The sequence below is a fragment of the Narcine bancroftii genome, chromosome 1 (genome assembly GCF_036971445.1).
Source record: "Narcine bancroftii isolate sNarBan1 chromosome 1, sNarBan1.hap1, whole genome shotgun sequence".
Taxonomy (NCBI): Eukaryota; Metazoa; Chordata; class Chondrichthyes; order Torpediniformes; family Narcinidae; genus Narcine; species Narcine bancroftii.
The window spans coordinates 248662451-248688771 of NC_091469.1; the positions used below are offsets into that span (position 1 = coordinate 248662451).

The window sequence follows — 26321 nt, forward strand, 5'->3', positions numbered from 1 at the left end:
TACTCAGCAGGTCAAACTCAGCAGGTCAAACTCAGCAGGTCACACTCAGCAGGAGAAACTCAGCAGGTCATACTCAGCAGGTCAAACTCAGCAGGTCAAACTCAGCAGGTCACACTCAGCAGGAGAAACTCAGCAGGTCAAAATCAACAGGTCAAATTCAACAGTTCAAACTCAGCAGGTAAAACTCAACAGGTCAAACTCAGAAGGTCAAACTCAACAGGTCAAACTCGGCAGGTTATACTCAGCAGGTCAAACTCAGATGTCAAACTCACCAGGTTATACTCAGATGTCAAACTCAGCAGGTTAAACTCAACTGGTCAAACTCAGCAGTAAAATATAGCAGCTCCAAATCATCATGTGAAACACAGCATGTCACACTCAGCCGGACAAACTCAGAAGGTTAAACTTGCACGTCAAACTCAGCAGGTGAAAGACAGCAGGTCAAACTCAGCAGGTCAAACCCAAAAGGTCAAACTCAGCAGGTCGAACACAGCTGGTCAAACTCAGCAGGTCAAACTCAGGAGGTCAAACTCAGCAGGTCAAACTCAGCAGGTTAAACTCAGTAGGTCAAACTCAGCAGGTCAAACTCAGCAGGTCAAACTCAGCAGGTCAAACTCAACAGGTCAAACTCAACAGGTCAAACTCAGCAGGTCAAACTCAACAGGTCAAACTCAGCTGGACAAAGTGAGCAGGTCAAACTCTGCACGACAAACTCAACAGGACAAACTCAGCAGGTCAAACTGAGCAAGTCAAACTCAGCAGGAGAAACTCAGCAGGTCAAACTCAACAGGTCAATCTCAGAAGGTCAAACTCAGCAGTTCAAACTCAGCAGGTCAAACTCAGCAGGTCAAACTCAACAGGTCAATCTCAGAAGGTCAAACTCAACAGGTCAAATTCAACAGTTCAAACTCAGCTGGTTATACTCAGCAGGTCAAACTCAGATGTCAAACTCAGCAGGTTATACTCAGAAGGTCAAACTCAACATGTCAAGCTCAGCATTGGAAACTCAGCAGTAAAATATAGCAGTTCCAACTCATCATGTGAAACACAGCATGTCACACTCAGCTGGACAAACTCAGAAGGTTAAACTTGCACGTCAAACTCAGCAGGTGAAAGACAGCAGGACAAACTTAGATCGTTAAACTCAGCAGGTCAAACTCAGCAGTTCGATCTCAGTAGGTGAAACACAGCAGGCAAAACTCAGCAGGTCAAAGAAAGAAGGTGAAACTCAACAGGTCAAACCAAAAAGATCAAATTCAGCAGGTCGAACACAGCTGGTCAAATTCAGCAGGTCAAACTCAGCTGGACAAAGTGAGCAGGTCAAACTCTGCACGACAAACTCAACAGGACAAACTCAGCAGGTCAAACTGAGCAGGTCAAACTCAGCAGGAGAAACTCAGCAGGTCAAACTCAGCAGGTCAAATTCAACAGGTCAAACTCAGCAGTTCAAACACAGCAGGTCAAACTCAGCAGGTCAAACTCAACAGATCAAACTCGGCAGGTGATACTCAGCAGGTCAAACTCAGATGTCAAACTCAGCAGGTTATACTCAGAAGGTCAAACTCAGCATGTCAAACTCAGCTTTGGAAACTCAGCAGTAAAATATAGCAGTTCCAACTCATCATGTGAAACACAGCATGTCACACTCAGCTGGACAAACTCAGAAGGTTAAACTTGCACGTAAATCTCAACAGGTGAAAGACAGCAGGACAAACTCAGATCGTTAAACTCAGCAGGTCAAACTCAGCAGTTCGATCTCAGTAGGTGAAACACAGCAGGCAAAACTCAGCAGGTCAAACAAAGAAGGTGAAACTCAACAGGTCAAACCAAAAAGGTCAAATTCAGCAGGTCAAACTCAGCAGGTGAAACTCAGCAGGTCAAATTAAACAGGTCAAAATCAGCAGGTCAAACTCAACAGGTCAATCTCAGAAGGTCAAACTCAACAGGTCAAATTCAACAGTTCAAACTCAGCAGGTCAAACTTAACAGGTCAAACTCAGAAGGTCAAACTCAACAGTTCAAATTCAACAGGTCAAACTCAGCAGTTCGATCTCATTAGGTGAAACACAGCAGGCAAAACTCAGCAGGTCAAACTCAGCTGGACAAAGTGAGCAGGTCAAACTCTGCACGACAAACTCAACAGGACAAACTCAGCAGGTCAAACTCAGCAGGTCAAACTCAGCAGGACAATCTCAGCAGGTCAAAATCAGCAGGTCAAATTCAACAGGTCAAACTCAGCAGGTCAAACTCAACAGGTCAATCTCAGAAGGTCAAACTCAACAGGTCAAATTCAACAGTTCAAACTCAGCAGGTCAAACTTAACAGGTCAAACTCAGAAGGTCAAACTCAACAGTTCTAATTTAACAGTTCAAACTCAGCAGGTTATACTCAGCAGGTCAAACTCAGATGTCAAACTCAGCAGATTATACTCAGAAGGTCAAACTCATCATGTCAAACTCAGCATTTGAAACTCAGCAGTAAAATATAGCAGCTCCAACTCATCATGTGAAACACAGCATGTCACACTCAGCCGGACAAACTCAGAAGGTTAAACTTGCACGTAAATCTCAACAGGTCGAACTCAGCAGGTCAAACTCAGAAGGTCAAACTCAACTGGTCAAACTCAGAAGGTCAAACTCAGCAGGTCAAACTCAGCAGGTCAAACTCAGCAGATCAAACCCAAAAGGTCAAACTCAGCAGGTCGAACACAGCTGGTCAAACTCAGCAGGTAAAACCCAAAAGGTCAAACTTAGCAGGTCAAACTCAGCAGGACAAACCCAGAAGGTCAAATTCAGCAGGTCAAACTCAGCAGGTCAAACTCAGCAGGTCAAACTCAGCAGATCAAACCCAAAAGGTCAAACTCAGCAGGTCGAACACAGCTGGTCAAACTCAGCAGGTAAAACCCAAAAGGTCAAACTCAGCAGGTCAAACTCAGCAGGACAAACCCAGAAGGTCAAACTCAGCAGGTCAAACTCAGCAGGAGAAACTCTGCAGGTCAACCTCAGCAGGTCAAACTCGACAGGTCAAACACAGCAGGTCAAACTCAGCACGTCAAACTCAGAAGGTCAAACTCAGCAGATCAAACTCAGCAGGTCAAACTCAGCAGGAGAAACTCAGCAGGTCAAACTGAGCAGATCAAGTTCAACAGGTCAAACTCAGCAGTTCAAACTCAGCAGGTCAAACTCAGCAGGTCAAACTCAACAGGCCAATCTCAGAAGGTCAAACTCAACAGGTCAAATTCAACAGTTCAAACTCAGCAGGTCAAACTCAACAGGTCAAACTCAGAACGTCAAACTCAACAGGTCAAACTCGGCAGGTTATACTCAGCAGGTCAAACTCAGATGTCAAACTCAGCAGGTTATACTCAGAAGGTCAAACAGCATGTCAAGCTCAGCATTGGAAACTCAGCAGTAAAATATAGCAGTTCAAACTCATCATGTGAAACACAGCATGTCACACTCAGCTGGACAAACTCAGAAGGTTAAACTTGCACGTCAAATTCAGCAGGTGAAAGACAGCAGGACAAACTCAGAACGTTAAACTCAGCAGGTCAAACTCAGCAGTTCGATCTCAGTAGGTGAAACACAGCAGGCAAAACTCAGCAGGTCAAATTCAGCTGGACAAAGTGAGCAGGTCAAACTCTGCACGACAAACTCAACAGGACAAACTCAGCAGGTCAAACTGAGCAGGTCAAACTCAGCAGGAGAAACTCAGCAGGTCAAACTCAGCAGGTCAAATTCAACAGGTAAAAATCAGCAGTTCAAACTCAGCAGGTCAAACTCAGCAGGTCAAACTCAACAGGTCAATCTCAGTAGGTGAAACACAGCAGGCAAAACTCAGCAGGTCAAACTCAGCTGGACAAAGTTATCAGGTCAAACTCTGCACGACAAACTCAACAGGACAAACTCTGCAGGTCAAACTGAGCAGGTCAAACTCAGCAGGAGAAACTCAGCAGGTCAAACTCAGTAGGTCAAATTCAACAGGTCAAACTCAGCAGATCAAACTCAGCAGGTCAAACTCAGCAGGTCAAACTCAACAGGTCAAACTCAGAAGGTCAAACTCAACAGTTCAAATTCAACAGGTCAAACTCAGCAGTTCGATCTCATTAGGTGAAACACAGCAGGCAAAAATCAGCAGGTCAAACTCAGCTGGACAAAGTGAGCAGGTCAAACGCTGCACGACAAACTCAACAGGACAAACTCAGCAGGTCAAACTGAGCAGGTCAAACTCAGCAGGAGAAACTCAGCAGGTCAAACTCAGCAGGTCAAATTCAACAGGTCAAACTCAGCAGTTCAAACTCAGCAGGTCAAACTCAGCAGGTCAAACTCAACAGGTCAATCTCAGTAGGTGAAACACAGCAGGCAAAACTCAGCAGGTCAAACTCAGCTGGACAAAGTTATCAGGTCAAACTCTGCACGACAAACTCAACAGGACAAACTCTGCAGGTCAAACTGAGCAGGTCAAACTCAGCAGGAGAAACTCAGCAGGTCAAACTCAGTAGGTCAAATTCAACAGGTCAAACTCAGCAGATCAAACTCAGCAGGTCAAACTCAGCAGGTCAAACTCAACAGGTCAAACTCAGAAGGTCAAACTCAACAGTTCAAATTCAACAGGTCAAACTCAGCAGATCAAACTCAGCAGATCAAACTCAGCAGGTCAAACTCAGCTGGACAAAGTGAGCAGGTCAAACGCTGCACGACAAACTCAACAGGACAAACTCAGCAGGTCAAACTGAGCAGGTCAAACTCAGCAGGAGAAACTCAGCAGGTCAAACTCAGCAGGTCAAATTCAACAGGTCAAACTCAGCAGTTCAAACTCAGCAGGTCAAACTCAGCAGGTCAAACTCAACAGGTCAATCTCAGAAGGTCAAACTCAACAGGTCAAATTCAACAGTTCAAACTCAGCAGGTTATACTCAGTAGGTCAAACTCTGATGTCAAACTCAGCAGGTTATACTCAGAAGGTCAAACTCAACATGTCAAGCTCAGCATTGGAAACTCAGCAGTAAAATATAGCAGTTCCAACTCATCATGTGAAACACAGCATGTCACACTCAGCTGGACAAACTCAGAAGTTTAAACTTGCACGTCAAACTCAGCAGGTGAAAGACAGCAGGACAAACTCAGCAGTTCGATCTCAGTAGGTGAAACACAGCAGGCAAAACTCAGCAGGTCAAACTCAGCTGGACAAAGTTATCAGGTCAAACTCTGCACGACAAACTCAACAGGACAAACTCAGCAGGTCAAACTGAGCAGGTCAAACTCAGCAGGAGAAACTCAGCAGGTCAAACTCAGCAGGTCAAATTCAACAGGTCAAACTCAGCAGTTCAAACTCAGCAGGTCAAACTCAGCAGGTCAAACTCAACAGGTCAAACTCAGAAGGTCAAACTCAACAGTTCAAATTCAACAGTTCAACCTCAGCAGGTCAAACTCAACAGGTCAAAATCAGAAGGTCAAACTCAACAGGTCAAACTCTGCAGTTTATACTCAGCAGGTCAAACTCAGATGTCAAACTCAGCAGGTTAAACTCAACTGGTCAAACTCAGCAGGTCAAATTCAACAGTTCAACCTCAGCAGGTCAAACTCAACATGTCAAACTCAGAAGGTCAAACTCAACTGGTCAAACTCAGAAGGTCAAACTCAGCAGGTCAAACTCAGCAGGTCAAACTCAGCAGATCAAACCCAAAAGGTCAAACTCAGCAGGTCGAACACAGCTGGTCAAACTCAGCAGATCAAACCCAAAAGGTCAAACTCAACAGGTCAAACTCAGCTGGACAAAGTGAGCAGGTCAAACTCTGCACGACAAACTCAACAGGACAAACTCAGCAGGTCAAACTGAGCAGGTCAAACTCAGCAGGAGAAACTCAGCAGGTCAAACTCAACAGGTCAATCTCAGAAGGTCAAACTCAGCAGTTCAAACTCAGCAGGTCAAACTCAGCAGGTCAAACTCAACAGGTCAATCTCAGAAGGTCAAACTCAACAGGTCAAATTCAACAGTTCAAACTCAGCTGGTTATACTCAGCAGGTCAAACTCAGATGTCAAACTCAGCAGGTTATACTCAGAAGGTCAAACTCAACATGTCAAGCTCAGCATTGGAAACTCAGCAGTAAAATATAGCAGTTCCAACTCATCATGTGAAACACAGCATGTCACACTCAGCTGGACAAACTCAGAAGGTTAAACTTGCACGTCAAACTCAGCAGGTGAAAGACAGCAGGACAAACTTAGATCGTTAAACTCAACAGGTCAAACTCAGCAGTTCGATCTCAGTAGGTGAAACACAGCAGGCAAAACTCAGCAGGTCAAAGAAAGAAGGTGAAACTCAACAGGTCAAACCAAAAAGGTCAAATTCAGCAGGTCGAACACAGCTGGTCAAATTCAGCAGGTCAAACTCAGCTGGACAAAGTGAGCAGGTCAAACTCTGCACGACAAACTCAACAGGACAAACTCAGCAGGTCAAACTGAGCAGGTCAAACTCAGCAGGAGAAACTCAGCAGGTCAAACTCAGCAGGTCAAATTCAACAGGTCAAACTCAGCAGTTCAAACACAGCAGGTCAAACTCAGCAGGTCAAACTCAACAGATCAAACTCGGCAGGTGATACTCAGCAGGTCAAACTCAGATGTCAAACTCAGCAGGTTATACTCAGAAGGTCAAACTCAGCATGTCAAACTCAGCTTTGGAAACTCAGCAGTAAAATATAGTAGCTCCAACTCATCATGTGAAACACAGCATGTCACACTCAGCCGGAAAAACTCAGAAGGTTAAACTTGCACGTCAAACTCAGCAGGTGAAAGACAGCAGGACAAACTCAGATCGTTAAACTCAGCAGGTCAAACTCAGCAGTTCGATCTCAGTAGGTGAAACACAGCAGGCAAAACTCAACAGGTCAAACCAAAAAGGTCAAATTCAGCAGGTCAAACTCAGCAGGAGAAACTCAGCAGGTCAAAATCAGCAGGTCAAACTCAACAGGTCAATCTCAGAAGGTCAAACTCAACAGGTCAAATTCAACAGTTCAAACTCAGCAGGTCAAACTTAACAGGTCAAACTCAGAAGGTCAAACTCAACAGTTCAAATTCAACAGGTCAAACTCAGCAGTTCGATCTCATTAGGTGAAACACAGCAGGCAAAACTCAGCAGGTCAAACTCAGCTGGACAAAGTGAGCAGGTCAAACTCTGCACGACAAACTCAACAGGACAAACTCAGCAGGACAATCTCAGCAGGTCAAAATCAGCAGGTCAAATTCAACAGGTCAAACTCAGCAGGTCAAACTCAACAGGTCAATCTCAGAAGGTCAAACTCAACAGGTCAAATTCAACAGTTCAAACTCAGCAGGTCAAACTTAACAGGTCAAACTCAGAAGGTCAAACTCAACAGTTCTAATTCAACAGTTCAAACTCAGCAGGTTATACTCAGCAGGTCAAACTCAGATGTCAAACTCAGCAGATTATACTCAGAAGGTCAAACTCATCATGTCAAACTCAGCATTTGAAACTCAGCAGTAAAATATAGCAGCTCCAACTCATCATGTGAAACACAGCATGTCACACTCAGCCGGACAAACTCAGAAGGTTAAACTTGCACGTAAATCTCAACAGGTCGAACTCAGCAGGTCAAACTCAGAAGGTCAAACTCAACTGGTCAAACTCAGAAGGTCAAACTCAGCAGGTCAAACTCAGCAGGTCAAACTCAGCAGATCAAACCCAAAAGGTCAAACTCAGCAGGTCGAACACAGCTGGTCAAACTCAGCAGGTAAAACCCAAAAGGTCAAACTCAGCAGGTCAAACTCAACATGTCAAACTCAGAAGGTCAAACTCAACTGGTCAAACTCAGAAGGTCAAACTCAGCAGGTCAAACTCAGCAGGTCAAACTCAGCAGATCAAACCCAAAAGGTCAAACTCAGCAGGTCGAACACAGCTGGTCAAACTCAGCAGATCAAACCCAAAAGGTCAAACTCAACAGGTCAAACTCAGCTGGAAAAAGTGAGCAGGTCAAACTCTGCACGACAAACTCAACAGGACAAACTCAGCAGGTCAAACTGAGCAGGTCAAACTCAGCAGGTCAAACTCAACAGGTCAATCTCAGAAGGTCAAACTCAGCAGTTCAAACTCAGCAGGTCAAACTCAGCAGGTCAAACTCAACAGGTCAAACTCAACAGGTCAATCTCAGAAGGTCAAACTCAACAGGTCAAATTCAACAGTTCAAACTCAGCTGGTTATACTCAGCAGGTCAAACTCAGATGTCAAACTCAGCAGGTTATACTCAGAAGGTCAAACTCAACATGTCAAGCTCAGCATTGGAAACTCAGCAGTAAAATATAGCAGTTCCAACTCATCATGTGAAACACAGCATGTCACACTCAGCTGGACAAACTCAGAAGGTTAAACTTGCACGTCAAACTCAGCAGGTGAAAGACAGCAGGACAAACTTAGATCGTTAAACTCAGCAGGTCAAACTCAGCAGTTCGATCTCAGTAGGTGAAACACAGCAGGCAAAACTCAGCAGGTCAAAGAAAGAAGGTGAAACTCAACAGGTCAAACCAAAAAGGTCAAATTCAGCAGGTCGAACACAGCTGGTCAAATTCAGCAGGTCAAACTCAGCTGGACAAAGTGAGCAGGTCAAACTCTGCACGACAAACTCAACAGGACAAACTCAGCAGGTCAAACTGAGCAGGTCAAACTCAGCAGGAGAAACTCAGCAGGTCAAACTCAGCAGGTCAAATTCAACAGGTCAAACTCAGCAGTTCAAACACAGCAGGTCAAACTCAGCAGGTCAAACTCAACAGATCAAACTCGGCAGGTGATACTCAGCAGGTCAAACTCAGATGTCAAACTCAGCAGGTTATACTCAGAAGGTCAAACTCAGCTTGTCAAACTCAGCTTTGGAAACTCAGCAGTAAAATATAGTAGCTCCAACTCATCATGTGAAACACAGCATGTCACACTCAGCCGGAAAAACTCAGAAGGTTAAACTTGCACGTCAAACTCAGCAGGTGAAAGACAGCAGGACAAACTCAGATCGTTAAACTCAGCAGGTCAAACTCAGCAGTTCGATCTCAGTAGGTGAAACACAGCAGGCAAAACTCAGCAGGTCAAACAAAGAAGGTGAAACTCAACAGGTCAAACCAAAAAGGTCAAATTCAGCAGGTCAAACTCAGCAGGAGAAACTCAGCAGGTCAAAATCAGCAGGTCAAACTCAACAGGTCAATCTCAGAAGGTCAAACTCAACAGGTCAAATTCAACAGTTCAAACTCAGCAGGTCAAACTTAACAGGTCAAACTCAGAAGGTCAAACTCAACAGTTCAAATTCAACAGGTCAAACTCAGCAGTTCGATCTCATTAGGTGAAACACAGCAGGCAAAACTCAGCAGGTCAAACTCAGCTGGACAAAGTGAGCAGGTCAAACTCTGCACGACAAACTCAACAGGACAAACTCAGCAGGACAATCTCAGCAGGTCAAAATCAGCAGGTCAAATTCAACAGGTCAAACTCAGCAGGTCAAACTCAACAGGTCAATCTCAGAAGGTCAAACTCAACAGGTCAAATTCAACAGTTCAAACTCAGCAGGTCAAACTTAACAGGTCAAACTCAGAAGGTCAAACTCAACAGTTCTAATTCAACAGTTCAAACTCAGCAGGTTATACTCAGCAGGTCAAACTCAGATGTCAAACTCAGCAGATTATACTCAGAAGGTCAAACTCATCATGTCAAACTCAGCATTTGAAACTCAGCAGTAAAATATAGCAGCTCCAACTCATCATGTGAAACACAGCATGTCACACTCAGCCGGACAAACTCAGAAGGTTAAACTTGCACGTAAATCTCAACAGGTCGAACTCAGCAGGTCAAACTCAGAAGGTCAAACTCAACTGGTCAAACTCAGAAGGTCAAACTCAGCAGGTCAAACTCAGCAGGTCAAACTCAGCAGATCAAACCCAAAAGGTCAAACTCAGCAGGTCGAACACAGCTGGTCAAACTCAGCAGGTAAAACCCAAAAGGTCAAACTTAGCAGGTCAAACTCAGCAGGACAAACCCAGAAGGTCAAATTCAGCAGGTCAAACTCAGCAGGTCAAACTCAGCAGGTCAAACTCAGCAGGTCAAACTCAGCAGATCAAACCCAAAATGTCAAACTCAGCAGGTCGAACACAGCTGGTCAAACTCAGCAGGTAAAACCCAAAAGGTCAAACTCAGCAGGTCAAACTCAGCAGGACAAACCCAGAAGGTCAAACTCAGCAGGTCAAACTCAGCAGGAGAAACTCTGCAGGTCAACCTCAGCAGGTCAAACTCGACAGGTCAAACACAGCAGGTCAAACTCAGCACGTCAAACTCAGAAGGTCAAACTCAGCAGATCAAACTCAGCAGGTCAAACTCAGCAGGAGAAACTCAGCAGGTCAAACTGAGCAGATCAAGTTCAACAGGTCAAACTCAGCAGTTCAAACTCAGCAGGTCAAACTCAGCAGGTCAAACTCAACAGGCCAATCTCAGAAGGTCAAGCTCAACAGGTCAAATTCAACAGTTCAAACTCAGCAGGTCAAACTCAACAGGTCAAACTCAGAACGTCAAACTCAACAGGTCAAACTCGGCAGGTTATACTCAGCAGGTCAAACTCAGATGTCAAACTCAGCAGGTTATACTCAGAAGGTCAAACAGCATGTCAAGTTCAGCATTGGAAACTCAGCAGTAAAATATAGCAGTTCCAACTCATCATGTGAAACACAGCATGTCACACTCAGCTGGACAAACTCAGAAGGTTAAACTTGCACGTCAAATTCAGCAGGTGAAAGACAGCAGGACAAACTCAGAACGTTAAACTCAGCAGGTGAAACTCAGCAGTTCGATCTCAGTAGGTGAAACACAGCAGGCAAAACTCAGCAGGTCAAATTCAGCTGGACAAAGTGAGCAGGTCAAACTCTGCACGACAAACTCAACAGGACAAACTCAGCAGGTCAAACTGAGCAGGTCAAACTCAGCAGGAGAAACTCAGCAGGTCAAACTCAGCAGGTCAAATTCAACACGTCAAACTCAGCAGTTCAAACTCAGCAGGTCAAACTCAGCAGGTCAAACTCAACAGGTCAATCTCAGTAGGTGAAACACAGCAGGCAAAACTCAGCAGGTCAAACTCAGCTGGACAAAGTTATCAGGTCAAACTCTGCACGACAAACTCAACAGGACAAACTCTGCAGGTCAAACTGAGCAGGTCAAACTCAGCAGGAGAAACTCAGCAGGTCAAACTCAGTAGGTCAAATTCAACAGGTCAAACTCAGCAGATCAAACTCAGCAGGTCAAACTCAACAGGTCAAACTCAGAAGGTCAAACTCAACAGTTCAAATTCAACAGGTCAAACTCAGCAGTTCGATCTCATTAGGTGAAACACAGCAGGCAAAAATCAGCAGGTCAAACTCAGCTGGACAAAGTGAGCAGGTCAAACGCTGCACGACAAACTCAACAGGACAAACTCAGCAGGTCAAACTCAGCAGGTCAAACTCAGCAGGAGAAACTCAGCAGGTCAAACTCAGCAGGTCAAATTCAACAGGTCAAACTCAGCAGTTCAAACTCAGCAGGTCAAACTCAGCAGGTCAAACTCAACAGGTCAATCTCAGAAGGTCAAACTCAACAGGTCAAATTCAACAGTTCAAACTCAGCAGGTTATACTCAGTAGGTCAAACTCTGATGTCAAACTCAGCAGGTTATACTCAGAAGGTCAAACTCAACATGTCAAGCTCAGCATTGGAAACTCAGCAGTAAAATATAGCAGTTCCAACTCATCATGTGAAACACAGCATGTCACACTCAGCTGGACAAACTCAGAAGTTTAAACTTGCACGTCAAACTCAGCAGGTGAAAGACAGCAGGACAAACTCAGCAGTTCGATCTCAGTAGGTGAAACACAGCAGGCAAAACTCAGCAGGTCAAACTCAGCTGGACAAAGTTATCAGGTCAAACTCTGCACGACAAACTCAACAGGACAAACTCAGCAGGTCAAACTGAGCAGGTCAAACTCAGCAGGAGAAACTCAGCAGGTCAAACTCAGCAGGTCAAATTCAACAGGTCAAACTCAGCAGTTCAAACTCAGCAGGTCAAACTCAGCAGGTCAAACTCAACAGGTCAAACTCAGAAGGTCAAACTCAACAGGTCAAATTCAACAGTTCAACCTCAGCAGGTCAAACTCAACAGGTCAAAATCAGAAGGTCAAACTCAACAGGTCAAACTCTGCAGTTTATACTCAGCAGGTCAAACTCAGATGTCAAACTCAGCAGGTTAAACTCAACTGGTCAAACTCAGCAGGTCAAATTCAACAGTTCAACCTCAGCAGGTCAAACTCAACATGTCAAAATCAGAAGGTCAAACTCAACAGGCCAAACTCAGCAGGTGAAACTCAGCAGGTCAAACTCAACTGGTCAAACTCAGAAGGTCAAACTCAGCAGGTCAAACTCGGCTGGTTATACTCAGCAGGTCAAACTCAGATGTCAAACTCAGCAGGTTATACTCAGAAGGTCAAACTTAGCATGTCAAGCTCAGAATTGGAAACTCATCAGTAAAATATAGCAGTTCCAACTCATCATGTGAAACACAGCATGTCACACTCATCTGGACAATCTCAGAAGGTTCAACTTGTACGTCAAACTCAGCAGATCAAAGACAGCAGGACAAACTCAGAACGTTAAACTCAGCAGGTCAAACTCAGCAGTTCGATCTCAGTAGTGGAAACACAGCAGGCAAAACTCAGCAGCTCAAACTCAGCTGGACAAAGTGAGCAGGTCAAACTCTGCACGACAAACTCAACAGGACAAACTCAGCAGGTCAAACTGAGCAGGTCAAACTCAGCAGGAGAAACTCAGCACGTCAAACTCAGCAGGTCAAATTCAACAGGTCAAACTCAGCAGTTCAAACTCAGCAGGTCAAACTCAGCAGGTCAAACTCAGCAGGAGAAACTCAGCAGGTCAAACTCAGCAGGTCAAACTCAACAGCTCAAACTCAGAAGGTCAAATTCAACAGCTCAAACTCAGCAGGTTATACTCAGAAGGTCAAACTCAGCATGTCAAGCTCAGCATTGGAAACTCAGCAGTAAAATATAGCAGCTCCAACTCATCATGTGAAACACAGCATGTCACACTCAGCCGGACAAACTCAGAAGGTTAAACTTGCACGTCAAACTCAGCAGGTCAAAGACAGCAGGACAAACTGAGCAGGTCAAATTCAACAGATCTAACTCAGCAGGTCAAACTCAGCAGTAGAAACTCTGGTGGTTAATCTCAGTACGTCAAACTCAGCATTTCAAACTCAGCTGTTCATACTCAACAGGTCAAACTCAGCAGGTTAAACTCACCAATACTAACTTAGCAGGTCAAACTCAGCAGGTCAAACTCAACAGGTCAAACTCAGCAGGTCAAACACGGCTGGTCAAACTCAGCTGGTCAAATTCAGCAGGTCAAACTCAGCAGGTTAAACTCAGCAGGTCAAACTCAGCAGGTCAAACTCAACAGGTCAATCTCAGAAGGTCAAACTCAGCTGGTCAAATTCAGCAGGTCAAACTCAGCAGGTTAAACTCAACTGGTCAAACTCAGCAGGTCAAAGACAGCAGGTCAAACCCAAAAGGTGAAACTCAACAGGTCAAACACAGCTGGTCAAACTCAGCAGGTCAAACTCAGCAGGTCAAACTCGGATGTCAAACTCAGCAGGAAAACACAGCAGCTCAAACTCAGCATGTGAAACGCAGCATGTCAAGCTCAGGAGGACAAACTCAGAAGGTTAACTCAGCACGTCAAACTCAGGAGGTTAAACTCTGTACGTCAAACTCAGCATTTCAAACTCAACTGTTCATACTCAACAGGTCAAACTCAGCAGGTCAAACTCTGCACGACAATCTCAGCAGGTCAAACTCATCAGGTCACATCAGCAGGTCAAAGCAGGACAAACTGATGAGAACAAACTCCGCAGGTCAAATTCAGCACGTCAGACTCTGCAGTTCAAACTCAGCAGTTCAAACTTAACTGGTCACACTCAGCAGGTCAAACTCAGCAGTTCAAATTCAGCCAGACAAACTCAGCAGGTCAAACTCAGCATGTGAAACTCAGCAGGAGAAACTCAGCAGGTGAAACTCAGCAGGTCAAACTCAGCACCTAGAAACTCATCCGGTGAAATCTTTCAGGCTTGAGCCCTTCATCTAGACTGAACCATGAAATATTGGTTATGTAGCTTTATCTTTGCTACATTTATTACATTATCTGACCAGATGAGTTTCTGCCACATTTTGTTTTTATAGAATGCCATGTCAGTCTGAGATCCAGGTGGAAAACATTTAATCTGCTACTACCCTTTGCATTTATGCCGCCAATCCAATTTTAAATCTAAGTAACTATGATTCCTTTATTCCCTTGCCTTATGGCATTCTCAATGATCCTACCATGAGGGACTTTTTTTTCATGACTTTCTAAACTCCTTATACACTTCATCCACAAACCTACCTTCATCAATTTATTTTATTTCCACAATAAACTCAATGAGGCCTGTGAGGCATTTTGTTTCCCTACAAAGCCATGCTGACTATCCTTAAGGAGACTAAGCTTTTTTAAATGCTTACACTGTCCCTAAGAATCCTCTGCAATAATTTCCTCACCACTGACATCAGACTAACTTCTTCTCTTTGGCCAGGGAGGACACAAAGATCATCGTTAATACTCAGAACTCTCTTCACTCACTTTCTGTTGTCATCTGTGGTATAACCCTTCAGGTCTTAGGGACATTTCTATCTTAATATTTTTGAAAAACATCCAACATTTTCTCTTTCTTAATGTTGTCACTGACCTCACATTCACCAAGGTACCTCTATCTAGTGTTACGTGTCCAGAAGACCCCAAAACCCAGTAGCAATATAAATTCACTAAGACCAATGGTTACTTAAACAAAAGTAGCTTTTAATTAGCTTTAAACATAAAAACAGCATCAAACTTTAACTTATTACTATTAAATTTACCTAACTTAACCCCCTTCTAATTCTAAGTGCACATGCATGTAATGTGTATAACTTCAACAAAGTTCTTTGATTCACTTCTCACTCGTCCAAGTTCACCAGTATCAAGCAATACTTATAATGTGCACTGAATTGAACATTTATGAATTTTCACCAGGTTCTGGTACTTAACAGTAATTGATTATCACTCAGGAAGATTCTCTTTGGTTTCAAAGAGAAATTTGTTGCTCGTTGGCTTCACACAAACTGATTTTCTCCGATCAGCCATTTCAGTGTCTTGCCAAAGAAACTTGCCCTATCATGGGTTTTCCAAATCATAATCTCATCTTCCAGGTCACCACAAAATTCCTCTTGTTTCCTTTATTTCAGGAGAAACACTCTAGCCAGCCTTTTCCTCTTGTCAGGACTACAACGGTTTTGAATATGTTAAACTCAGAACGCACAACCCATCTTCAAAATGGGATTTTCAACAAGCCTGTCAGCTTGCCGTGTTGCAGCCTCCAAAAGCTACTGCAGAACTGTAGAACTGGCTTCTCTCTCTCTCCAAAGAATCTTTTTTTTTCCCCTTCTGTTTTCAAAACCACATGACCACTCTTCGAACAGCAAACTGCAACCAGACAGATTACTGGCACCAGAATCAGTTCCTGAGCCTGACTATCTGTTGCTTTAAAGACAATAGTCCATTAATTCCACAACATCAGTCCAATTAACACCTACTTGTGAAGTCTTCATAGGCATTCTTCAAAGTTTCTGTAAAGTCAACTGTGGACATGAAGTCTCTGCTTCTGCATAGTTCTTGCATTTCAAATGAGATGTCCACTGTGAAATGTCAATGTCTGTTTATGAAGTGACCTACACTAAACACCCCCACAATCTATCTTTTTGAAAGACATATATATATATATATATATATATATATATATATAATATAAAATCCATAATGCTAGTGCAAACAGAGAAAAATATTCATTTAGGACCTTCCTACCTCCTCATCCTTCCCCAAGCAAATTCCTCCTTATCCTAAACTGGTTCTATCCTCACTCTATTTTTCCTGTTCTTCACATCTGTGTAGAGCACCTTGGGGGTTTTCCTTTAATCCAACTTTCCAGTGGCCATCCATTTCAATTCCCCATCCCATTCCCTTGCTGACATATCTGTCCAAGGTCTCATGCCTTGCTGGAGATGCCCCACAAATTGGAGGAATAACACACCATCTTCCGACTGGGTCCCCTCCAACCAAATGACATTATATCAACTTTTCTGGCTTTTGTCAACCCCCCACCACCATCACCTTCTCCCACCTCTGTCTCTCTCCCATTTCCCTTTCTCCTTGCACACAGACATAATTAATTCTCACCTCTCCTCTTATCATATTGAATTAATGTTGGTCTGGACTCCTCCCCCAGCCAGCATTGGCTGTGTTCTGATAGTTCCTCTTTTTTAATTCTGTTTATTCTTTGAAGAAGGGCTCAGGCCCGAAACGTCAGCAATATATCATTGTCTCCTATGGAGACTGAAAGACCAGCTGGGTTCCTCCAGCATTTTGGTGTATTTTTACTACAATCACAGCATCTGCAGACTTCCGTGTTTCACTTTCTTCCCAAGGTATTTGTATGCCCCCTTCTAGCCCTCTTGTCATTTTTAAGCTCTTTCCTGACTCCCATATAATTCTCATCATCTCTGCAATTTACCCATGACACCACAGTAGTGGGCGGCTATCAAATAACAACTAGAGGAATACAGGAAAGAGACTGAAAGTCCAGTGGAACACTGCCAAGACTATAACCTCTCCCTCAATGTTAGTAAAATTAAGGAAATGATCTCTGAGTTCATGAGAGGGGGAAGTCTCCACACTCTACTTTCTCAAGGAACTGAGTTCAGCACATCCCTCGTATTCTTCAGCTCATCGACAGAGGCACCATCGAAATCACAGCAGAGGACGGGAACTGCTCTGCTCAGTGACTGCAGCTCAGAAGATTCTCTTCTTTCTCCTCCCACTGGGAGAAGGGTTAAGATTGTGAAATCATGTACCAACAGGCTTAAAGACAGTTTCATCCCTACAGCCATCAGGCTCCTGAATGGACCCCACTACAGTGCTCTCATGCTGTCCTTGTTTGGTGCTCATCGACCTTGCTTTTCATTGTAATCCTGTGCACTACACCACTGCATGAATGTTGGAGAGACCCTGCTGTTCTGTTCGCAGAAAACCTCTCACTGCGCATGACATTTTGTGAGGAATAAACTTGCATTGTGGATCAATGTGTTTTTAGAACAATTGCAAATTACAGACATTACAATATTAGAGAAAACAAGTTCTGGAGAGGATAAAATGTTTATCTACGTTGGGAAAGTTGACAGCAAATGAAGCTTCATTTTCAAAGAAATAGATGCCAATACATGACATGAGAGTACTTTGGTTGCTTTCAGTTGAGAGGGATGGTTAGGGGTTGAGGTGAGTGTGAGGAGGTGAGGGACACGAGGGTTAGGACGGCGAGAGTGATAGAAACATAGGAAGTAGGAACAGAAATAGGCCATAAATGGCCCATCGAGCCTGCTCCACCATTCAATACGATCATGGCTGATCTAATTTATGACCTAACTCCACCTACCTGCCTTCTCCCCATATCCCCTAATTCCTCTATCATGTAAAAATTTATCTAACCGAATTTTAAATATGTTTAATGAAGCAGGCTCAACCACTTCCCCGGTTAGAGAATTCCAAACATTCACAACTCTCTGGGAAAAACTATTTTTCCTCATCTCTGTCCTAAATCTACTCCCCCGAATCTTGAGACTGTGTCCTCTCATTTTAGTTTCCCTGGCCAGCTCAAAAAACCTTCCTACATCTATCCTATCCATACCCTTCATAATCCTATATGTTTCTATAAGATCTCTCATTCTTCTGAACTTGAGCGAATACAATCCTAGATGATTTAATCTTTCATCATAAGTCAATCCCTTCATCCCAGGGATCAACCTAGTAAACCTCCTCTGGACCGTCTCCAAAGTCAGTATATCCTTCCTCAAATATGGAGACCAGAACTGGACACAGTACTCCAGGTGCGGTCTCACCAGTACCTTATACAGTTGCAACATTACCTCCCTACTCCTGAATTCAATTCCTCTAGCGATGAAGGCCAACATTCCATTTGCCTTCTTAATAACCTGCTGCACCTGCAACCTAACTTTTTGCGATTCATGCACAAGCACTCTCAGGTCCCTCTGCACAACAGCATGTTGTAGTTTTTCACCCTTTAAATAATTTTTCTTGCCAAAGTGGATAAGTTCACGCTTACTAACATTGTACTCCATCTGCCAGACCTTTGCCCACTCATCCAGCTTAACTATATCCCTCTGCAGACTCTCCACATCCTCATTACAATTTGCTCTTCCACTCAATTTGGTGTCAACCGCAAACTTGGCAACACCACATTTTGTTCCCTCCTTCAAGTCATCAATGTAAATGATGAACAGTTGTGGGCCTAACACCGATCCCTGCGGCACCCCACTTACCACTCTCTGCCAACCTGAAAAACTCTCACTTATCCCGACTCTCTGCCTCCTGTTAGACAACCAGTTTTCAATCCATGCTAATATACTTCCCCGGACTCCACTTTCCTGTAACTTACTGATAAGTCTCTTGTGCGGCACCCTATCAAATGATAAGGGATGAGGCACAGGGGTAGGGGTGAAGGTTTAGGTTGTGAGAAGTGAGGGTAAGGGCTGGAGTTAGAAGGGGAATGATTATGATTATGGCTCAGGTTTGGGTGTGGGGGGAGGTAAGTTTGAGGGTTTGGGGGTAAGGGTGAGAGGGTGAGTGTTAGCATTAGGTTTTGGGCTATGGATTAGGGTGCGGGGGTGAGGATAAGGAAATGAAAGGGTGGTTAGAGTGAGATAGGTGAGTGGTAGGATTAAGTTTGGAGTAGAGGGTTGGGGTATGGTGGGTGATGGAAAGGCTTGGGATGGATTAGGGTCAGGTTAGGGTCGAGAGGGTGAGATGAGGGGGTAGGGATAGGTTTGGGAAGGTTATGGCTCGAGAGAGTTGGTGAAGAGTGAGGTTCAGGTGAAGGTTAAGATGGGGGGTGTGGGTGAGGATTAGAGGTGAGGGTGAAGGGTTAGGTTCGAGGGTTGAGGGTAAGGGTTGGGAGGGTTACGGTTGGAGTTCAGAATCAGGCTAACTCCAATTGCATGAAAACCTTTTAATTATTGAAAACATCAATGAAGATTCTGTTCATGAGTTCAATGGGAGAGAGCAAGAAAGAGAATGGTTGACTTACAAACTGTGAGCAGTTTTTCCCATTGTCATTGGGCACATCCCTGCATTGTTCTGTGGGTCCGTTCACTTTTTGCAGATTTCCATACTGGATCGGAGTCAGGTGATAGCCTGCAATGAGTGATGGGCAAAGACTGTATACTGTATATCTGATGGAAGTGAATCACAGCTGAATGCTTCCCGTTGCACTTACCATATGAATAGAATTCATTCCCACTGATGCCATTGAAGTCACCACACAGCCCGCACGTTGTATTGATGAAATGTTGAGCCAGTTCAAGCTAATATGGGAAAACATATTTCAGAAAATCCATTGTCAGCTGCACTTCAAGCGTGAAAAATATGAGTGTGTGTGTGTGGGGGAGGGGAGGTGTGTGTGTGTGTGTGTGTGTGTGTGTGTGTGTGTGTGTGTGTGTGTGTGTGTGAGTGGGTAGGTGTGTGTGGGTGTGTATGTTGGTATGTGTGTGTGTGGGTGTGTATGTGAGGGTGTGTGTGGATGTGTGTGTATGGGTGTGTGCATGGTTGTGTGTGGGTGTGTGTGTGGTGGCAGTGTGTGTGTGTGTCTGAATGTGTGTGTGGGGGTGTGTATGGTTGTGTGTGAGTGTGTGTTAGGGTGTGCGTGTGGATGTGTGTGTGTGGGTATGTGTGTGAGGGTGTGGATGTGTGTGTGTGGGTATGTGTGTGTGTGGGTGTGTGAGTATGTGTGTGTGTATGGGTGTGTATATGGTTGTGTATGAGTGTGTGTGTATGGCAGTGAGTGTGTGAATGTGTGTGGGGTGTGTGGGTATGTGTGTGAATGTGTGGGTGTGTGAGTGAGTGTGCATGTGGGTGTGTGTGCGCGCGCGTGTGTGCGTTGAGGTAATTGCGAACTAAATGTTTTTAGCATCACTGATGATAGGAATCAACATATCTCTGTAACTGGATTTTTTTTTTAATGTAGCCATACAGCGCTGCAACAGGCCAATTTGACCCCACGAGTCCGTGCCGCCCAATTTACACCCCATTAACCTACAATCTGGTACGTTTTTGAAGTGTGGGAGGAAACTGGAGCCCCTGGAGGAAAACCAAACAGACACAGGGAGAACATACAAACTGATTACAAACAGCGCAGGTTCGAACCCTGTTCTGGTCCTGATTGCTGTCGCTGTAAAGGCATTGTGCTAACTGCTAATGCCAACTGTGCTGCTCTGGGCTTCTTGACCAAAAGTCCACAATGAGTCTGAGTGGGTAGTAAAATCTCAAGTCCCATCACTGGCGCTCCTTGGGGCTCCTCAGAACAGGTGCTCAGCCCACTCCTGTCCACGCTGCTGACTCACAACTGCACTGTCAGATTCACTTCCAACAGAATCATCAGGTTTGTAGATGATACAACAGTAGTTGGTCTCATCGGCAACAATGAGGAGTCAGCTTACAAGAGGAGGTTGGGAGGCTCGTAAAATGGAGGCACGAACAACCCGATTCTCAATGTGGTCAAACAAAGATGATTGTCAACCATTCTCCATGACACATCACTAGAGTGGCATGCACATGAAGGACAAACTATCTTGAATGCACAACACTTCTTCATGAGTTAAGAAGGCGCAGTTAAGGAGGTTGAGGGGTGCAACATTTTACTGGAGCACAATGGGGTGTGTCCTGCTGGCTGCATCATTGTGTAGTGTGGTGGCTGCAATACATCAGACTGGAAGTCAATACAGAGGATCGTCCGAACGCCTGAGATGATCACTGGGATCTCCCTTTCCTCTACTGAATTAGTGAGGACCTTTTCCAGTCAGCAGTCAGTACCTTTAGACCACCACCATCAAGAAGGAGGTGCTGTATACTGTAGGTGTGTACACCATGGTCCAGAGAAACGCTGTTTTGCTTGGCAGTATGTGTACAGTCAGATGATAATGAAGTTGAAATTGAAACCCATGCTATCCATGCGTACATCCAATTACTTCTTAAACACTGCAATATTTTCTGCCTCAATCACCTCCTCCATCAATCTAGTCCATATGCCCACCACCCTATGTGTAAAACAGTTACCCCCTCGGATCCTGTTAAATCTTTCCCCTGTCACTTTAAATCTATCTCCCTGTTTACTAATTCCCCTCCTCTGGACAAAAGACTCTGCGTTCACCTAATCTATTCCTCTCAGGATTTTGCACACTTGTAATTCTCAGGATTTTGAATGGAGTGACATGACACACAATAGTAAACACCTTGGTTATGAGAAGAAAAAACATTCTACAAAAAAATTACCAATGAAGATAATAACAGAAGAGAAAAGATGAAAAATAACATCCATAATTCAATCCTGGGAAGGATCTGGAAGCAGAAGAATTATACAATATTGTTTTATTAAACCATGCTAATAATTGGAAAACCATACATGATACACACCTCGAGGGCATTATCTGTGTTCCATGTGAGAGTCAGACCAATCTTTGCTGTAATGCGGATGTAATTACTGACTTTCTCAATCATGATTCCAGAATAAGCAAAGGGAAGCATCACCCTATAGTAAAAAATAGTTCATTTTCCAACATGGATTATAATATATCTCACAGACAGCAGGATGATTTCACCATTCACAAAATATTTTGGTTTTGCTGTTTTGATTATTTTTGGTGATCTGGTTTTATAATATTGCAAGCTGGCATTCAGAGGAACAACGCTTTATATTCCATCTGGCAATCTCCAACGAGATGGCATAACATCAACTTCTCCAGTTTATATGACACGTACACCCCTTTCCTGAGTTCCTCTCTTTTCCTATCCCTCTGTTTCCTTTCATCTGACTGAGAGAAACACAATAGCTGTGATTGAAGTGAAAACGCTGAGATGCTAGAGGATCTCAGCTGTTCTATTCAGCCTCTATAGGAGACAAAGATATATTGTTGACGTTTCGGGCCTGAGCCCTTCCTCATGGAACAATCAGAAAAGGCAGAAGCAGGATCTATCAGAAAGTCTCAGAATTCAAACAACAGGGGAGGAATCCGGACCAACAAAAGGTTAATTGGATATGATAAGGGACTAGGTGGAATTTATCAAGTCTGTGCGAAAGGAGACAGGCAACGGAGAGACGACGGGCAAGTAAGGGGGTGGGGGTGGGGTTAACGAAAGGCAGAGAAGTCGATATTAATGCCATCTGGTTGGAGGTTACCCAGTCAGAAGATGAGGAGTTGTTCCTCCAATTTATGGGTGGTCTCAGTTTGGCAGTACATGGATTATGGACAGACATGTCATCAAAGGGATGGGATGGAGAAATGAAATGGGTGGCCACTGGGAGATTCATGCAATTGTGGTGGACAGAGCCTAGGTGCTCAACAAAGGGATCTCCCAGTCTGCGTTCAATCTCTCCAATGTAGAGGAGACCATGGATGCAGCAGATGCCCCCTGTAGATTCACGTGAAATGTTGCTTCACTTGGAAGGAGTGTTTGGGGCCCCGAATGGTGCTGAGGGAGATGATGTGGGCGCGTGGAGCATCTCCTGTGGTCACAGGGGTAGGTCCAAGGGGACAACTGGTGGGGAGGAAGGAGTGGACAAGGGAGTCATGGAGGGAGTGGTCCCTGCAGAAGGCAGAGAGGGGAGGAGAAGGGAACATGTGTCTAGTGGTGGGATCATGTATTTGATGGTAAAAGTGATGAAGGAGGATGTGTTGGATGCGGAGGCTGGTGGGGTGGTAGGTGAGGACAAGAGGAATCCTGTCATTGTTGGACGTTAAGGGTGGAGGGAGGCAAAGGCAGATGTGCGGGTTATGGAGGATATGTGGGTGAGTGCTAAGATGATGGTGATAGAGGAAAAACCAAGTTGTTTGAAGAAGGAGGACATGGAGATCCTCGTCCTGGGTGCAGATAAAACAGAGACAGAGGAATTGAGAGAATAGAATGGAATCCTGACAGGGGACAGGGTGGGAAGAGGTGTAGTTGAGGCAGCTGTGGGAGTTACTGGGTTTATATAGATGTCTGTTGAGAATTTGTCTCCTGAGATAGAGACAGAGAGATTGAAGAAAGGGAGAGTGTTGCTAGAGATGGGCCAAGTGAATTTGAGGTTAGGGTGGAACGAGCCCATCATCAGTACATGAGGCAGCACCAAAGTAGTCATTGATGTAGTGGAGGAAGAGTTGAGGGGCTTTGTCTTTGTAGGCTTGGAGCACGGATTGCTCCACGTAGCAAACGAAAACGCAGCCATAGCTTTGGCTCATGCGGGTACCCATGGCTATGCCTTTAACCAGGAGAAAGTTATTGAGGCTGAGGACGTACTGCCAGCTGGATGAAGGTGGTTGTGGAGGGGTTCAGTATCTAGAAAGAAACTAATGGCTTTGAGGCCTTCAGTACCCCACCCCCTCCCTTCCCTCTCCTATTAGAGAACGACTCTCTCAGCTTTTTTCTCTTCAACTCTCCCACCTGTATCCACCTATGACCTCTTACCTGTTATCCTTTACTACTCCTCCCCTGGCCCCTTCCTCCCTCCTTTACTCTCCTTTCCTATCCCCACTCCCCCAGGCCTGTTTTTAGCTCATAGCCCAGGCCCAAAAGATTTTACTTCCTGTGGATGTCACATGAACTACTGGGTTCCTCCCAGCACATTTGGGTTTTGCACTTGACCCCAACATCAAAATTTTACCATAACATAATGATTGAGGCAGTACATAATCCAACACACTGAGTCCATGACAATCAATAGGCAAATACTGACATGGTATCCACACCAATTCTAGCTGATTCTCACCACATTCCCATCAACTCCCCCCAGGTTACATTACTCACCTGCAACATGATGGGCAATTTACAGCAGCCAATTAACCTACAGTTCAAAACATACTGGGGGTTGAAGGCTAATTGGATGTATTTGGGCTTCACGGGTTCATGGGCCAAAAGGGCCTGATGCCGTGCTTTCTGTAAACCTTGAAAAAAATTAAAATGTCTTTTGAACATTGTGATTTCCCCCAATTCTACAGCTTCCTCTGGCAGCTGGTTCCAGCTATGGACCATCCTCTGAGTGGAAAAAGCTGCCCCTCAGGTCCCTCTTAAATCTCTCCCCTCGCACCTTACACGTATTCCTTCTCATTCCAGAATCATCCACTCTGGGAAGAAGACTGAGCATTTACTTTACTTATCCCCGTCATTAATTCATCAACCAGTATGATGCCACCCTCCTCACACTCTTATGCTCTAGTGATTAAAAATCATGCCTCTCCAAACTCTCCCTCTCACTCAATCCCTCCTGACTCAGCAACATCCCGATGAATCTCCTCTGCCCCCTCCCCAATTTATTGACATCCTTCGTCAGTGAGTGGTGAGTATTGGGAGCTGTGCTTCGCTTCAGGTGAGTTTAAAGAGAAGGACAGTGAGAACCTCAGTGATCAGTTGGAGTCTTTGATACCGATAGAGCCAGCAGCAATTAAAAAGAAGGGAAGCTCAAGCTTATTGGAGCGGCCACTGTGTGAGTGGTCCAGTGTGAGAGTAGGATTTTGAGTCCATGCTCAAGAGGCTTCAGGGAGCAGAGGTTGAGATGGTTATGCAGGATTGGGATCAGGTAAGGAAAACCCTGTCGAGGATTTTGCAAAGAGGCACAGGTCAGGACAGGGTTTTCTATTTATTTCTTGATTTTAGAGACAGTGAAATTGCAGCCAAGGCAGGGACATGCTCCTCTTGTAGAATGTGGAGAGTCAGGAAAGCTAATGCTGTCCCTGATTACTTCATCTGTGTACAACTGCAACTGTTTACAAAGCACATTAAGGAATTGGATGAACTGCAAATCATTTGGAAGGTTGAGGGGATGATTGACAGGAGTGACAGGGATGGAATCACACCAAGTAGACAGGAGGTGCAATCAGGAGAGGGAAAGAGAACAGGCAGGCAGTTCAGGGTAGCCCTGAATTTGTTTCCTTCAATAATCTGTATTGATTTGCTTACCGTTGAGGGGGATGACATATAGATGCAAGAACAGGATCAGCTGATGTGGGCATTGGAGTTCAGACATTTTAAAAGGGATAGGATGAGAATTAAGGGAAGAAGGAAAAAATTACTGGTCAGGGATAGTATCACAGCCGCAGAAAGGGAGGGAGTGTCCGCTGAGTCAATGTGGGTGGAAGTCAGAAATGGGAAGGGAACAATAACTGTATTGGGAGTTGTCTAGAGGCCCCAAATTGCGTTCAGGACAGTGAAGAACAGATAAAAAGGTAGATTTTGGAATGGTGCAGAAATTATAGGGTTGCCATCATGCGAGACTAGATAGTGCTGAATTTGTCAGATGTGTCGAAGAAGGGTTCCTGACACAGTCTGTGGACCAGCTGACTAGAGGAGCGGGCATACTGGATCTAGTACTGGGTAATGACCCTAGTCAGGTGATAGGACTCTGGGTGGGGAGCATTTTGGTAATAGTGATCACAACTCCCTGAGTTTTAGCAAAGATATAGTCAAGGATAACAGCAGAAAAAATGGTAAAGTGCTTACTTGGGGAAGAACTAACTATGATGGGATGAGGCAGGAACTAAGGAATGGAAAATGGGAACAGATTTTCTCAGGCGAAAGCACAAAAGTAATGTGGAGAATGCTTTGGGACAATTTTTGTGGGGTTCTGGATAGTTTTATCCCATTATGACGGGGACAAAAGGGAATCATGGTTAATAAAAGAGCTGAGGCGGCTGGTTAAGAGGAAGAAGGAAGCAAACATCAGATTTAGAAAGCGAAAAAAAAGGAAAGGGGTCATGAGAATTATATGGTAGCCAGGAAGGAACTTAGGAGAACTAGAAGTGGACATGAGAAAACACTGGCAAGTAGGATTAAGGAAAACCCAAAGGTGTTTCATGCTTATGTGAAGAACAGAAAGATGACAAGACTGAAGAAAGGGCTGCTTAAGGATAAAGGAGGAGTTTGGGGACGTTCTAAATGAATATTTGGGTATTTACCAAAGAAAATCCCCTTGCTCAAGGACTAGGATTAGCTTGTGTGACAGACCCTGTTGAGATTAAGTAAGAGGAAATACTGAATCATCTTAAAAATATTAGGATTGATAAGTGCCCAGGGCTGGATGAGATATATCCCAAATTGCTATAGGAAGGGAGGGTTGGCGATGGCTGTTGCATCTTTC

At 44.4% G+C, this 26321-nt stretch overlaps 1 protein-coding gene across 1 annotated transcript in view; it reads right to left on the reverse strand.

The window, feature by feature from the left end:
• Positions 1-26321, reverse strand: part of LOC138755144 (mucin-2-like) — a 238272-nt gene that overhangs the window by 202801 nt on the left and 9150 nt on the right. The window contains exons 3-5 of the mRNA XM_069920567.1: positions 21626-21740; positions 19434-19521; positions 19245-19351 (exon numbers count right to left, since the gene is read on the reverse strand). Coding sequence (XP_069776668.1) covers positions 19245-19351; positions 19434-19521; positions 21626-21740 — 310 coding nt within the window. The remainder of the gene's footprint in view (positions 1-19244; positions 19352-19433; positions 19522-21625; positions 21741-26321) is intronic.